Below are 14,780 nucleotides of genomic sequence, written 5' to 3'. Positions count from 1 at the left end.
TACCCGTGAGTCAGTCACACCAGCTCGGCTTAATGCTGTGCTCCTGGCCAGACTGATCCTCGCTCTTCTGCTGGTAGATGACTTGGCCAAGCCATACCGTGGCATTGTTCCCTCCCCAGAGAAAACCCCCAGTGGCATAAATCAGCCCTGGGTTTCTGTGTGCACACTTGCTAGAAATCACACCCCAGACACAGGTGAAGAGCTGCAGGAGCTAAACCTTCTGCAGTGGTTGTGGCAGGCAGGAATGAGAACAAAGGCTGCAAAGATCTGTGGTTTCCCATTACCCTTCCATTGGCAGATCCAGGTGAAATTCATACCCACCTAATGCTTTCATTTCCTTCCACTGTACAACCCCATGATTTATTTTGCTGTTGCCATCATCCCTGTGATGCTGGCCCAAGATGCCACGGGAGTTCAGGAAGGTTTTAAAGAACAGGTTCAACTCTTCACCATAATTTATGGCTAGTGCCCGAACTCCTGTTTCAGGCTCTCAGACTAGTGCATGTGTCTTTAAGTTAAGTCATCCTTGCCACTGTTCCTCAGGGTTTGCATATGCAAACTGATGAACAGCCACTGAGGTTAATGTTTGGGTAGGTGGTTTCATGAAGTGGAAATCTGCGGAGGGATCTGTTGGGATATGCTTAATGGCTATTTGCATAGAATTTGTACATGTACCAAAAGAAAGGTTACTGACAGTCATAGTTTTTAAATACAGTGCTTAAATAATGATATGTTTAATTGAGGCTTAGGTTTACTCCTTGGGAATAGAGAGAGTTGATGAATTAGCAGAAGCTTCTTCTCTCCCGCTGCTGCTGCAAGAGCAAAGATCATTTTATACGTCCATCTTTGTGTGGTTACACTTAAACCACATGATCAGCTTACTTTGTGGGTTTGTGGGCTGCTATCCCAAATCAGACACTGGTGTGTGCAGTGCCATTCCTCCTCACAGCTGTGCTGGGCATGTGGAGCCATACCTCCTGCTCCCTGTGGGGTCTGCAGAGGTATCCCAGAGCATGGGCTGCCAGAGAAGAGAGAAAACAACATTAGAAAAGGAAAAGGGAAGGGGCTCATATTCAGTCGGAGAAGGTTAGAGTCTCAGCAGAGTGGAGACAGGTTTTTCTCCCCTCCCCATTTCACTGTCCCTCAGACACTCCCATGCACGTTTATGGGTCTGGAGTCAGTCCAGGGTACTTGCTGGGGTAGGGTTGGACAGTCTGCTGGGCTCTTTAAGCATCCTAAAAATAGAGATATTACTATTTCCTAAGAGATAGGGGACAAATGAGGTGCATATGTCATACACCTGGTGAGACTCGCCTTGTCCCCTCCTTCATTGGCATGGTGGCCGAGTCCCCGAGTCCCACGTTGCTAACAGGCAGCTGTGGGGGAGAGGCTTGACAACCTGCCACTGTCGTGCTGCTGGCACCAACTGGGTTTCTCCTATGCCTGTGTAAAAAGATTTCTCACTGTTTTCCTTCCCAATGGAAAGTGACTTGGTAGAGACAGGTGGAGAACATGTTTCGCTCTCTGATGTTTCCTTGAGGCTACAGCCTCCTCCCTCTGCTCCTGCTTTCTGGTAGTTAGGCCTCTTAATGGAGATGGGGCTGGTGGATCTGCCCAAGGGGTTAAAACGCTGCCTCCTGCACTTCCAGAGGTGGATCTGTTGCCTTAAACAGGCCAGTGGAAAATCCCCATGGGAGCAGGGCCCCTGCAAACATCCCCAGGGTCAGTCCAAAGATGAGAGCAGAACAAAATGGCCAACGTGGTATACACACAGTGATATTCCCAAGAGTTACCATTTGCTTTACAAGAGTGATTGCTGCTGGTTATGTAAGGAATCATATTATAAACTACCATTTCTGTTTTAATTATTGCTGGGAATCAGACAACATAGAAACTGTGTACTTACTGAAAAAAAATGTCAGCCTTGTCCTTTTCTGGTACCTTGCTTCCTCCTGCACGTTTTCACAAGCAGGTTAGAAAGTCTGGATCTGGGCCTTTGTTGAGGATAGAAATATATTTATTATGACTCTGTATCTCTGTGGTTTACTATGTGAATGTAGTTATGCTCCAGACTTGTGAGAGCATCACAGACATAAGCAGTAAATGACTGTAGTATGATGCTTATTTAAGGACTGTTACCCAGTCCTTAGCAGACTGAGTTTACAGGCCTGCCTTTTTTTTCTTGAACTTGGTTAACTTAAATCTTCTTGTCCCCCATTGCAAAAGTATTAGAGGTTGTTAGAAGAAATCTCAAGCCTTTTCATTGTAGCAATTCTGACAAATTATGAGAATGTTAAAAATTAAAGCTAAAAGAACATGAAATCCATACAGATGTCAAATCAGAAATTAATAAAATATTAATATGGCTAAACTGTTCTCCCTATCCGTGGTGATGAAAATCTTAAAATATTGGGATTATGTTCTGCTGTTGGACCTGACATTCATGTCAGCTGCTAGCAGTTTCTTGATAGCATTGCTTTAGTCTTTCCCTTTTCTTCCTAGAAGCTGAAGGCCAGAACTGACTGGTGGGGCAGGGGGCAGGCAGGACTCTCGTATACATCTCCTTTTCTCTCTTTTTTTTTTTTTTTTTGTGACTACTACTGAAATTGTAAAAGTACCGTTTTCAATCAATTAATTTATATATCTGTTCTTCACTGACTGTACAGAAAACAAGATTTGGTTCATCCCCTTGCCAGCTCAGGATGATATCTGCCCAAATCTTTCCAGGCAATGATGCTAGTACTGAAGATGTTCGAGGCATTTTGCATTTTAAAAGAGTGCATAGCCTGGATGTAAGAACAAATGAATGTGCTGAATATTTTTTTTCTGGAAAATATCAGGTAAAGCTGAAAAGTACTAATGCAGAGTTTCATTTAAAGTTAAAAGCAAAAACTGCTCCTATCATTCCTGCAAAAACAGAGGCAGTTCCTTTTCTACCTCAAACTTCAGAAGAACCAATCTACACAATGTAGATTTTTAAGTAAGGTGCAATTGAGTTAATAAAAACACTTCAATTTGTATGAAACAGAGGCTTAAAACATGATGTATCATCTTGTTCTTTCTCTCTCTCTATATATATATTTATTTTTTTGCATAGGATACTGTAAACTGAAAAAAAAAAGCAGGTAAGATGCCATGTTCAGCAGATGTTTGCCACATGTAACATCTCTTCAGGCCTGCTTTAGGTGATTTACCCTCTTCACCTAAGGTTCTTATCCACAGTTTGAGAATGGGTAGTGGTCACAGCCATGCTGCACCCTGCAGACATTTTAAAATTTGCCTTGACTAATAGCTAGGGGTGAATGAAAGTCACAGGGGCTATTTCTGCAGAAATGGCTTCCTCCTCCATTTCCTGACAGAACCCTTCCTTCACAGCCCATTTTCTACTCTAACCTGGATAAACACTGTTCTTCCTTTCCCCATCTCTCTTAGCATGCCAGGGATGGTTTCTCATATTCTTTCCTTTCCCTGCTGTGTCTGTTGCTTGCTGTTCTCCCCTAGGTGCTGATGCTGCTGGCACTGAGAGGAGCAATGAATGGGCTCCCCATGCCACAGATGAGTCACTGACTATTCGCCAGTCACTCGGGCACGCGTGTAATGGGAAAAATGGTCTGGTGGTTGCTTAAAGACAAGGCCACACATAGAAGGACTGCACAACCAGAAGGGTCTCATGAAAGCCTTGCAGCAGTGTGGGTTGCCATTGATTAATGAACATTTTGGAGTGAAGAGCAAAAGTAATGAAACTTGAAATATGGGTGTTAAAATACTTGATAGATGAATCACTCTGTTGTCATACTTTTGGGCTCTAAATATTATGCTGATAACAGCTCTGTACTGCTGTTGTCTGGGGTTCCTCAGCTGGTGCCCGCAAGTATTAGACTTGTATTTTCCTGTGAGTCTATTATTATTTTTTTTCCTGTGAAATGGCCCATTTTGCTCATCAGGTACGTTATTACCCAAAGCTGTTCCTTGGAACCATAGAATCATCTAGACTGGGAAAGACCTTCAGGATCATCAAGTCCAACTGTCTGGTGTGATGAAGCAGAGATCCATTGAGTAAAGAAACTGGCAAAGGTCCATGGATTTGGGCCATTTATGCATCCATCCACTTATCACAGAACCACAGAATGATTTGGGTTGGAAGGGACCTTAAAGACCACCCAGTTCCAACCCGCTGCCATGGGCAGGGACACCTCCCACCAGACCAGGTTGCCCAAAGCCCCATCCAGCCTGGCCTTGAGCACCTCCAGGGATGGGGCATCCACAGCTTCTCTGGGCAGCCTGTGCCAGGGCCTTACCACTCTCATAGTAAAGAACTTCTTCCTAATGTCTGATCTAAACCAAATCTAAATCCTAATCTAAGCAGTCTTGTATTATTGCACCATTAATCTTCAAGAGATCTCTGAAGGCACTGAATAGGGTCTTGTTGTGTAAGCTCCCCTCTTAGCTGCCTCTGGAGAGTAATACATCCCACTCTGTACTATATAAAAGTAACCCATCTACATTTGGGTCTGTGTCTGATTGCTTACCTTTTATGGCCAACGTTGAGAAACAGGCACTCTAGGTCATGATTCATCTTGTCTAAATGCAGGCATCAAGAATAATTAGGTGAATCACACTCTAAAACTGCTCATTTCTCTCCTCTATAGTGGAAAATTATAAATGGAGGCCAAGGTGATTAGCTTATATATAGACACCTATCTTGTCAAGGTCTCCAGGGATGTGAGACAAACCCTCCTGCAGGTCTAAGACTGGTGTGATGAATTGCCCTCTGGAGCATCTTACCCCTCTTCTTTGATTAGAAAAGAAGTCATAGAATAGTAGAATCATTCCAACCTTAATGATTCTATGATTCTGTGATTTAGGTTGAAAAAACCTCTAATATCATCTACTCCGACCTTTAACCTAGTAGTGAAAGTCAAAGGCAGGCACCTAGCTTAGATGGAACACTTAATGTCTGAGTTACTAAAATTAAATTAAATTAATCCTATCCTGAATGTGAATCTGCTACTAATAAGCAACTTTTTTTTTTTTTAATTTTTATGTTTTGCTGAAACCGTTGGCCATTCTATGATTTTAGGATTCTCCAAAAGAAACACCAAGAATTCAAGAAATAAATCCAGTGAAATATTTGATGAATTATTTTTTTCTGTAGAGTTTTATTTAATGTTTTATTTTACATTTGAAGTTTTTTTTGGTTGGTTGGTTGGTTGGTTGGTTGGTTGGTTGGTTGGTTGGTTTTGATGACAATAAATGTGTAAATCTAAAACACAGAGTGGATAAATTCTGTTCTGGCATCAGCAAAGTTAAGTTGTGTGCTGTGATGGCAGAGAGATGGTTATGGGCAGCTTTGGACCTTTCCTCCATAGCTTTTTATGGCATGCCTTTTATGGCATCAGTCTCTTCTATTTCAGGTTCTTGTGTGTCCAAAACTTGAGGAGTGAGAGGATTGCCTGCTGGAAGTTGTCTCCTGTCACTACATAGAGCAGTAAGTTTCCAAATGTATTTAGTGCTGCTAAAGGTTTAGCTAGAATGAGCATAAAAAGGATAGTGTTCTTGAAGTGGCAACTAGCTGCTTGTACTCGGAGCTCGATCCGAATCCCCCGAAAGATGTGGAAGGGGAGGAAACACACGTAGAAGACCACCAAGAGGACGATGGCGAGTCTGCGAGCCTTCTGTTTGTAGCAAGTCTGTGTGTGGGGCCCCGTAGCCAAGGTGTAAATAATGAGCACATAGCACAAAGTCACTGTCAGCAGGGGCAAGAAGAAACCAAACACTGTCAGCAGCCAGTTATACCACCGACTAGTGTCAAAGTCCTCAGCAGAAGACAGGTCTGGGCAGATGGTCCTGTTCTCCGTGTGCTTCGTGGCAATCAAGATGCCCAAGGGGCTGATGGCTGCCAGGGAAATCATCCAAACTACTATGCAGGTCACCACTGCCCACCTCCGTTTTTGAACAAAAACGCATCTAATTGGGTGGACGACTACAAAAAAGCGGAAGATGCTGAAGCAGCTAAGGAAGATAATACCACTGTACATGTTGAAGTAGAAACCAAAGTGAATAAACTTGCACATGAAGTCTCCAAAAATCCAGTTATTTCCATTAGCAGAGTAGTGTATAAAGAAAGGAAGAGTAGCTACATACAGTAGGTCAGTGATAGCCAGGTTTAGCATAATGATGGTGCTGCTTTTCCAGGGCCTCATCTTGACAAAATAAACAAAAATGGCCACAATGTTCCCTGGGAAGCACACCAGGAAGATTAGGCTGTAAAGGACAGAGAGGTACGATTTCACCTGTAAGAAATCTTCATCCTTGCAACTTGTCAAAGGGTCTGCGTGGCCTGGCAGAGCAGTAAAATTGTCTGTGCCTTCAGGTGCCATGTTTGAAGAAATCCTCGTAAAGCTTTACAAAATCAGACATTCAATTTTAACTGATTTGTTAGGACAAATGAATTCAATTAAATCTTCTGTTGTTGGAGCAAATGTCATATGTTAAACAAAGTATAATAGGAGGAAAGAACAAGGATATGTTAACATACACAGCTTTTACCTAGATCCCCCCACTCCTAATTTAATTTCCCCCTCCTCCCCCTCCACCCCTCCTTTAATTTTGATGATGATTAATTTTACCTTTGCTTTATTTAATCTCCTGCAAGGAAGGTGACAACTGAAGATGCTGCTTATCCACAAACCTACAAGAGCAGAAAGAAGACTTTTAGGAAATTAGAGAAAGTTTGGGCTTGTTAGTGGTATAGTGGCGTAAAACTGACTTTAATGACTAAAAAGTATTTCTCAAAGAGCACTAGAAAGGTGGAAAGCGCAGATACTGACTAAAGGCATTGCTCTTGCCTCCCATTTCATGTGAATTGCAACTAGATAGACTTGTCTCTGAAATGGTTTCTGATCTGCCATGGCCAATTTGGATCTCTCCACAGTGAGTTCAGGACATAACCTCTCTGGGTACTGTTTTAACCTGAGGGAATGGTAACCAAGGATGAAATTATCTCATCTAACTTCAGACTTGTAAAAGTTAGACATTTAAACTGGAGCCAGTCATCCTAAGCCCCCCTTTATCATCGAGAGAGAGATCTAGGTTCCTCCAGGGCATAATATATCTTCCCATAAGAGAGGTTTCTAAGATAAATGATTTACTCTTTTGGTATACATATTTGTCTCCATTGATGACAAAAGCAGCCCAAGGAGATGGAATTGGATGTCTAGCCTTTACATATCTCAAGTGAGGCAAAAGCGTGGGTCTTCAGCGTCTCAGGTGAGAATCACTCCTACAGAACCTGAACTAGTCCATCTGAGAAAACAGTTTTAAGTGGCTTAATAAAGTGCAAGACACGGTACTGTCAAGCCCAAATTCCCCTCTCTTGTCTCAGAAAGACAGCCTTTATGTTAAATCAGTATTACACTGAACAACCAAGATGAAGACATTGCATTTAAAAAACTAATTTTAAAACATCAGAATTGTACCTTATTGCTGTCCTGGAAGTCCTCTGTATAGAATTAGTTTTTGACGTGATTCATTTAGCAACATTTAGCGTATTGCCTCTATGGCAGTTTCTGCATTATCCCAAAGACTGATAGAACATACAGATTTTCTCTGACAAAGCTAGTCATTAAGGCTGTAACACAACAGGAACGATCTCATCCTAACCAGTCAGAAAGATGGATATCATTTTGTTATTCAGGACCACTGCTGGGAGAAATTTGAACAGTGTCCCCATAACTTAGTTAACAGAGTAATACTTTTTAACACAAACATTAGCTCAGGTATAGCAGCTTTGCTATAAGATGTATTTGGCAAAAGCTGAGGCTTGCTCTACACAAATTCAGATTAATGTTCAGACAAAAGCTAGGGATATACACATTTTATCTCTTTTCTGCTGCTTGGTGACACCACTGTCACCCACATTTATATCTTTAACTGATATATTTTAAATAAAGCTAGACAAAATCTTCTATAATATTTGATTCATCCCCAGTTTAGTTTCCTTGTACTGCTGATCTGTTCTTCTCTGCAACCTTGAACCCTCCAAACTGAAAATGGAGAAATATTGCTTACCTGAAAACCTGCAATTCTGCTTCTCTCTTTCATTGCTGTGAGCAAAGAGCACTACAAATGAAATGTATTTATGTCTTCCTTACAGTGAAACAGGACTTAGTATTGCTTTGCAATCATATACACTCGCTCCCTGGCAGACCGAGACTCTGTGTGGAAGTAAATTAGGAGAATGGTATAAAACATCAGCCACTGGCTTAGATATCAGCTTTTAGACCTGGGTGGTTGCAGGAGATATCTTTTGCCCTCTGTCCCTCATGCTGTCTTGCCTTCTGAGGACAGATCACGCTTTTCTGGCAGCAGTTCTGTGTGCTGAGGTAGCCCTGTAGTATTCAAATAGCAGCAGATCACATTTAAATTAGCGTGTATGCATGCGTCCATGTGTTTGTAAATGAGAAAATTAAATTTATTCTCTGGTTCCTGTGAAGCGAAACCTGATCACCAAACTGAATAAGGCGTGTTGCCATTTCAAGGTTAGGTGAAAAATATTATGACATACTGTTTCTGCATTAAAAACAAATGTCTAACGAAGTCTAATTTTCACCTCATGCAAGAAATGAAGTTTTGGCATGATGTGCTTTTCAGGACCTGTGTCATACTTTCTGCTTGTTTTTGGTGAATAGATTATATAGTTAATGCTGACCAGTTACTACTGAGATGGCTGAAGTTGAAAACTTATTTTCTTTTGAGCCTTTGCTTCATGATTCTCAAGAGCTACAATCATCCATGTTTCTTGAACCAAAAGACTCTTCTTGAATAAAAATCTCATTACCAACCTTAGCTTGAGGAACAAGATCAAAAGAGATTATTAAAAAAAAAAAAAAAAAGGACAAAAAGAAAAGAAAAATCGTAGTATCTTGCATTTTGAAACTGTAGGTTTCAATCCCTGTTCTTGCAGCCTGGTACTTACAAAAAGGCTCCAGCTGCCCATCCTTGTGCAGCCTGGTAGCCCTGGTACATCTCATAGGTCCTACTCAATGATGAGGTGTATGATCCAGATTTCACCTCTAAAGAGTAGGCTTGTTAGTGCAGTTATGGAGAACCATATAGATAAGAATATTTTTAGGAAGGCCATCTTGACTCTCTCGCGTGCCTGCACCATCAGCCTGAGTTGGGAGAATATTATTTGTTTTGATAGTCATATTGTAGGGAAAGAGCGGTAGAGAGCACAGTTAAGACTGGAGCAGCAGTCTGACAGCTAGAACATTATCTATCTGTTACTATTATTCTGTTCTCATTTGACCAAGCTTTTCTCTAGGTCAATGCCTAGAGTGCTTTAAAAAAATGTCTGAAGTTTCTTCATAATTGTAAAATACATTGTCATGTACCAGCTCGGGGATCAGCAACTGTTTAAATAGCTATTACCCTGTTCCTAGACACTGCATGTGTCATTAGAAATCATTGGTATGAGGCTGTGGCCTAATAAGCACAGAGGGAGCTAATTATAGCTAGGGATCATTTAATGTGTCCATACTTAATCCATTATACCCCCGTGCAGCAGGGGCTGGTATTTATCCCACCTTGGTGGTGGCGGTGGACATGAAACAGAAGTGGGCTTTCCCAGCACCATGGCCATAACTGCCAGGGATCCAGGGCTATGGGGTTTTGAACAGGCTCTGGGGTCACCTCCATGGGCGGGAAAAGAGAAAAAAAACCTCTATTTTCAGACCAGCTCCAAGAAAGGGGCACTACTGCGAGGTCATTCAGAGCAGCTCTGCATGGAGACCAAGCTGTGCACTTTAGCCTACCCAAATCTTGTCTCATTCATGCCTAAAGGGACTGTGTTGCCTCCTACCTGCCCCAGACCTCGCTTGACCCTTCCCCAGAGCTTCATCTTCTCCTCCCTGAGCATGGACCTTTGGAAACATTGGCTTGATTTGCAGCCGTTGATTGGGCCAGGCCCTTGTGTCAGGCACTTGGGAAGCTTTGTACAAACGAACAATTCACATCCACTTGTGAATGTCTGAACATCACTTGCCTAGCGTTGTGCAGGATCTCTGTGAATGAAGGCTGACACTCCAACGTGACTTTCTGCTCTTCAGCCTGGGGTCTTTCTTCCTTACCAGTAGTCTCCCCACCTCATTTTCATGGATCTTTTAAGTCTGCCTATAGGTAGATCAGTCTGATTCTTACCAAAAGCAGGGACCTTTTCATGCTTTAAGGCTATCCTTGCCCAGCTCCCCTCTCCATGCAGCGGAGAGAAACTACACCCTGTAGTTTCACAGCTGGCTTCAGTGGCCCTAATTTCAGGCTGCTGTCAAAAGCATTGGCAGCACTACCTCTCTCCTCTCGTCTTAAAAAAAAAATAAATAAATATTTCAGTGGTGCAATCATGGGATGTGTTGGCTCAGTGAGCTGAGGGAAAACAAACCAGTTTTCTTATTCCTGGGTTCTCTTTCTGGTGCGCTGGTGAGTGGCTGTGGCTTCTCCTGTGAATGCTTTGGCTCCAGCAATGGGGACTGGCCAGGGGCAAGAGGAGGACACCAGGAGCAGACCAGCTCGTGCTGGCAGCGAGGTTGCGTGGAGGGTCGATTTGTCAGATGTGCTGTCATTTTCCCAAACTTGATGACCATTGAAAAGAATTGCAAAGACCAGCCAACAGCAACAAGGAAGCTATTTGCACCTTCCCTGAAACAACCATTACAAAATCCTGCAGAGTTTACATGCGTATATAACTGTTGCCCTTGGTCACTGTATAGAAAAGAAACAGGCATGATTTGGTAGCAGGATTATTAAGTAGATATTTCCTCCTAAAACATTACAGTATAGGCTGGGTCAGCTATCAGAGAGAGTACAACACATGTTGTATTTTTCCTTCTGTGATGGCAGGGTAAAGAGGACACACAGGGCAAGAGATGAGTTCGAGTACCGGGAGCACACAGTCTGCTTCAAAAACTTGCGGTCTAGAATACAGAAGTGGAGAACAAAGTCCAATGCCTTTATTTTGCTTTGTTCTGTTAAATCACACGTGGCTGGTTGCAAACAATGACTCTTTCCTTTGCATGGGCTGGCTGTTAGCTTCTGCAGGCATTGGGGCAGAAGAGGTCATAGCAGGGCTTTTTGTGATATCTCAACATCACTGCTGGACTTGGCTGTAATTAGGACTTGCAGGTGTGAGGGCTGACAAGCTGCTCCTTCACCTCAGGGGCCATTCCCATCTCAAAAAAATCTGATCTAAAATCAACGGGTGTAAGTAAAAGGCTCCTGACGGTGACCCTGGGCCTTGGGTCAGACCTTCAGACGTGGCAGCACACGGTGTGGCGCAGCGGGAATAGCAAGGATAACTCTGATTAATTGCAGTGTAGGAAAATAGACAGTTTGTTGGGCAAGTGCTAGGCTCCGGAGCGTTATGAGCTTTCATTATACATTTTACTTTTGGTTCAGCAAATGTATAATCTTTCCACGGGCTATTTCCCTTAGCAGAGACGCATATGTTTGGCTGATCTTACTCTGTATGTGATTGAACACCTAATTACAGTTGGTATCAGACCACCATCAAGAGATGCTCAATTCTGTTGAGAATGATACTGTGCATCTTCATCACACAGGAAAACCAACTCCAGCTCTCCCTTCACATTTCTCCCCTGAGACAGACTGGTAAGGGCAGCATTTTTTAATCCCTAAATGCATGTTAAGTCTAAATTAATCACTTCTAAATGCTGCCATCCAATTATGTAGGTAATAGAGACTGCTAATGAAAACTTCTGGAAGAGAATATTTTACCTTCAGAAAATTGCATGTATAATCTGGAATATAAGCAGTGCTGCCACATCAGCTGAACAGAAGTAGCTCAATACAGTTCCAAAAATAACCTATATGGATCTGAGGCACAATTTTATGGCTAACACTAGTCCTTGAAGTGAATTGGTACTCATTGACTACAGGGCACAGAAGAACACAAAATCCACTGAAGCCCTTAGATGAGCACTGAACTTTCAGGCGATGAGTTGAGCCATGGGGAGAGGAGAGAAGAAAGGCAATGGGACAATTTGCTTGCTTAAAGCCAGCATATGTGCTCAGGTACCTTGGTACAGCTTGGGCAAGACCATAAACTGGTGAATAAAAAATGCTGCGGGAGCACCCAGCTATGAAGCAGTCTTACATAGCAGCTGTGCTGGGTAAAGTTTTCCCAGCAGACATTAAAACACAAACTAAATTCATCGAAGACGTGTCAAGGGTTGTAATTGTTTTAGGTAATGGGGCATTTCCTGAAAATGACCCAGCTTAGCTGCTCTGAAAACAGAGAGGACCGATTTGCTGCCTTGTTATTCTGGTTTTTAATTCAAAGACAGAGCAGTCTATAAACTCTTATGAGATGAGATGTGCATATTTGACTTCCGGTGACATGTCAGTACAGGATTCAGCAAAGGGTGCTAGCAATGTGGCCTCCAGTGTCCAAGCAAGTTTGTAGTCATTGAAGATATATTCTCTTGCCATTGCTGCTGTAATTTGTTTCCAGGGTGCTATGGCAAGTGAAGGGAAGTCTGCCCTTTGCTTTATGCCACTCTAATAAAACTTTGTCTTCAGATGACTTGCACCATCACAGCCATCTACATGTGAATTTAATGCACACAGAAATCAGTTTTACAATTAGCCAGGTGCTCATCCCTCAGCTAACACAAGCCCTTAGCTGTGCAGAAGACCCCTGCATTACCGTGTTCCCATGCTGATCTCTGCAGCCCTGCTACCAACATACCTCAGCTTGCTCCTTCCTGCACCCACCACCTCTCTGGAGATAACATTTGATCATGTTCTTTGGATTTCTGGTTGCGATGGCTTCTCAGACCACCACTGTACCAGTTAGAGCAAGGCAACCCAAAGCTGCTGAAGATGCTTACCTTCTCGGAGCATTCTGTTGCCCCTAAGGCTGATAAACCAAGTTTCAGGGACTTTCTTGCCCTCAGCCCACCATGGACCACACCATGTGCACCCTCACATGCCATTTCTGAAGGCAGCTCCCTTTGTTCCCCTGCTTTCAGGGTGCTCTGCTGGTGTCCCCCTGAGAGTCACTCAACAAGAATCTGCCCTGCCTTTGGAAGAGTCTCGTGCTCTTTAAATGATGCTTACGTGCTAAGCATTATTATCCTTGAGCAAATAAATGGCTCTCCAATAATTCAGGCTGGGTGGAGGCGTGGATTGTTGAAATAGCCTTCGAGGAGATAATTCCTACAAGCTGAGCCTGTGGAATTAATGCTTTCACTTCTTCATTTTTATTTTAAATCTAGCCTTTTTCCTCTGACTCTTTTGGGTTCATCTAAATCAAATAAAAAAAAGGGATATACTTTTCTTTCTTTCTTTCTTTCTTTCTTTCTTTCTTTCTTTTTTTTCTGCAGAAGCTTTCTCTTGCTTTGCCTTTCCATGCTAGCTTTCACCCAGAGCCTTGGGGCCAATCCTGGGCTTTGGTCAGATCTCCTACTCCTACTCTTGAGATTTGCAGGACTTGAACAAACAAAGCACCAGGCTTATCTGCCATGCCTGGTCAGCTGGAGATCTCTGTCGTAAGCCGATGTATTCTGTTTGTCTCCATCAGGGAAAAAGTTTCAGCTAAAACACCAGCACTTCAGCATGTGAGTGCCATTCTGTCCTTTTGAAGACAAGAACGGTGGACCAGCTGTGCTGGTTTACATAGGCCAAATGCAAAAACCGTGGAGCACAGGAAAATCAGAGTCATGTAACTCAGAAAGTTACACTTTGCTGCCGGTCTGCGGTGGGACTGGCTCCTGCTGGAGCAGAATCTTTGAAAGAAAGTAGCTAGCAAATAGATGAGGGTGTGCCCCTTGCTCTCTCAGCCCAAGCAGAGAGTTGGCAGAAAACAGTTCCCCCGCCTACCTTCACAAGCAAGCTCTGTGTGTACTCCATGGTACAGAATAATTATGCAGTGTATTTTTGTCATTGCTCTCAAAGCTGGCACTGCCTATTATAAATACTGTGAAGGTACCTATTAATGTTTGCCATAGTAGGGAGACAGCGAAGAAATCACAGCACCATATGACAGATTTCACTTCTCAGGAGAAGTAAGAAAATAGAAAATAAAAGACAATTAGAAGAAGCTCTGTGTGCTTGACCCTAACTTTTTTTCTTTCTTTTTTCTTTCTTTTTCAAAAGGCACTGTTTGATTGTTGTCATTAAAATGAATGATATAATATGCTGAAGGATATCAAAAAAATCGTGCCCTGCATATGCAAGCTGCTCGGGGTCAGGGGAAGTGTTGTAGCTGCTATACTGCATTATCCTAACATACAATCCTCCTGCTGCATGTTGGCATGACTGATGGCCTGCTAGAACCTGACGAGGGAATTGCTAACGGGGCCTTTGCATCAGATTTTGCACATAATTTTCTAAGGAGGTGTAAACTGGTGTATTGCCACCATCTTTGGAGCCAAGTTAATTCACATCAGCAGAGCATCTGGCCCTGTAATCCACTGGCTTTCATGGCTCTGTCAGTGCAGCAAGCCAAGCGCAGACACCTCCCCTCTGCAGGATTATCTTGGTGCGTGCAGCGAGTTGCCTGTCTCTCCTGAAATCCTGTGTCCCGATTCAAAGGGGTTTTGCCTGCTGGCATTGCAGGACGTGGGGTGGAAGGAAACTCCTCAGGAGCCTGTCTGCTGCCCCAGATAAGGTCGTATCCTTGGCAGTCCCATCAGATGTTTTTTCCAACCTCTTCTCAAATCTTCTCTCTACCAAACCACTCCTGTGCCCACAGCACGTGTTGC

The 14,780-nt window shown here is 43.0% G+C and overlaps 1 protein-coding gene across 1 annotated transcript; it reads right to left on the bottom strand.

Moving 5' to 3' along the window:
* Window positions 1–5,142: 5,142 nt before the first annotated feature.
* Window positions 5,143–6,693, bottom strand: LOC310892867 (2-oxoglutarate receptor 1-like). The gene is made up of 2 exons (XM_083821108.1): window positions 6,630–6,693; window positions 5,143–6,402 (listed from the first exon to the last, which is right to left on the bottom strand). Exon 2 carries the CDS (start codon window positions 6,378–6,380, stop codon window positions 5,406–5,408), a length of 975 nt encoding a protein of 324 aa, XP_083677234.1. The 5' UTR covers window positions 6,381–6,402; window positions 6,630–6,693; the 3' UTR covers window positions 5,143–5,405.
* Between the last annotated feature and the right edge of the window lie 8,087 nt (window positions 6,694–14,780).

This window comes from Anser anser (assembly GCF_964211835.1).
Source record: "Anser anser genome assembly, chromosome: 1".
NCBI lineage: Eukaryota > Metazoa > Chordata > Aves > Anseriformes > Anatidae > Anser > Anser anser.
Note: the sequence above shows the minus strand (reverse complement) of the source record. Positions and strands in the feature narration are given on the sequence as shown.

Coding starts and splice junctions, on each gene's coding strand:
- LOC310892867 (XM_083821108.1), bottom strand. CDS start 6,380: ATGGCACCTGAAGGCACAGACAATTTTACTGCTCTGCCAGGCCACGCA.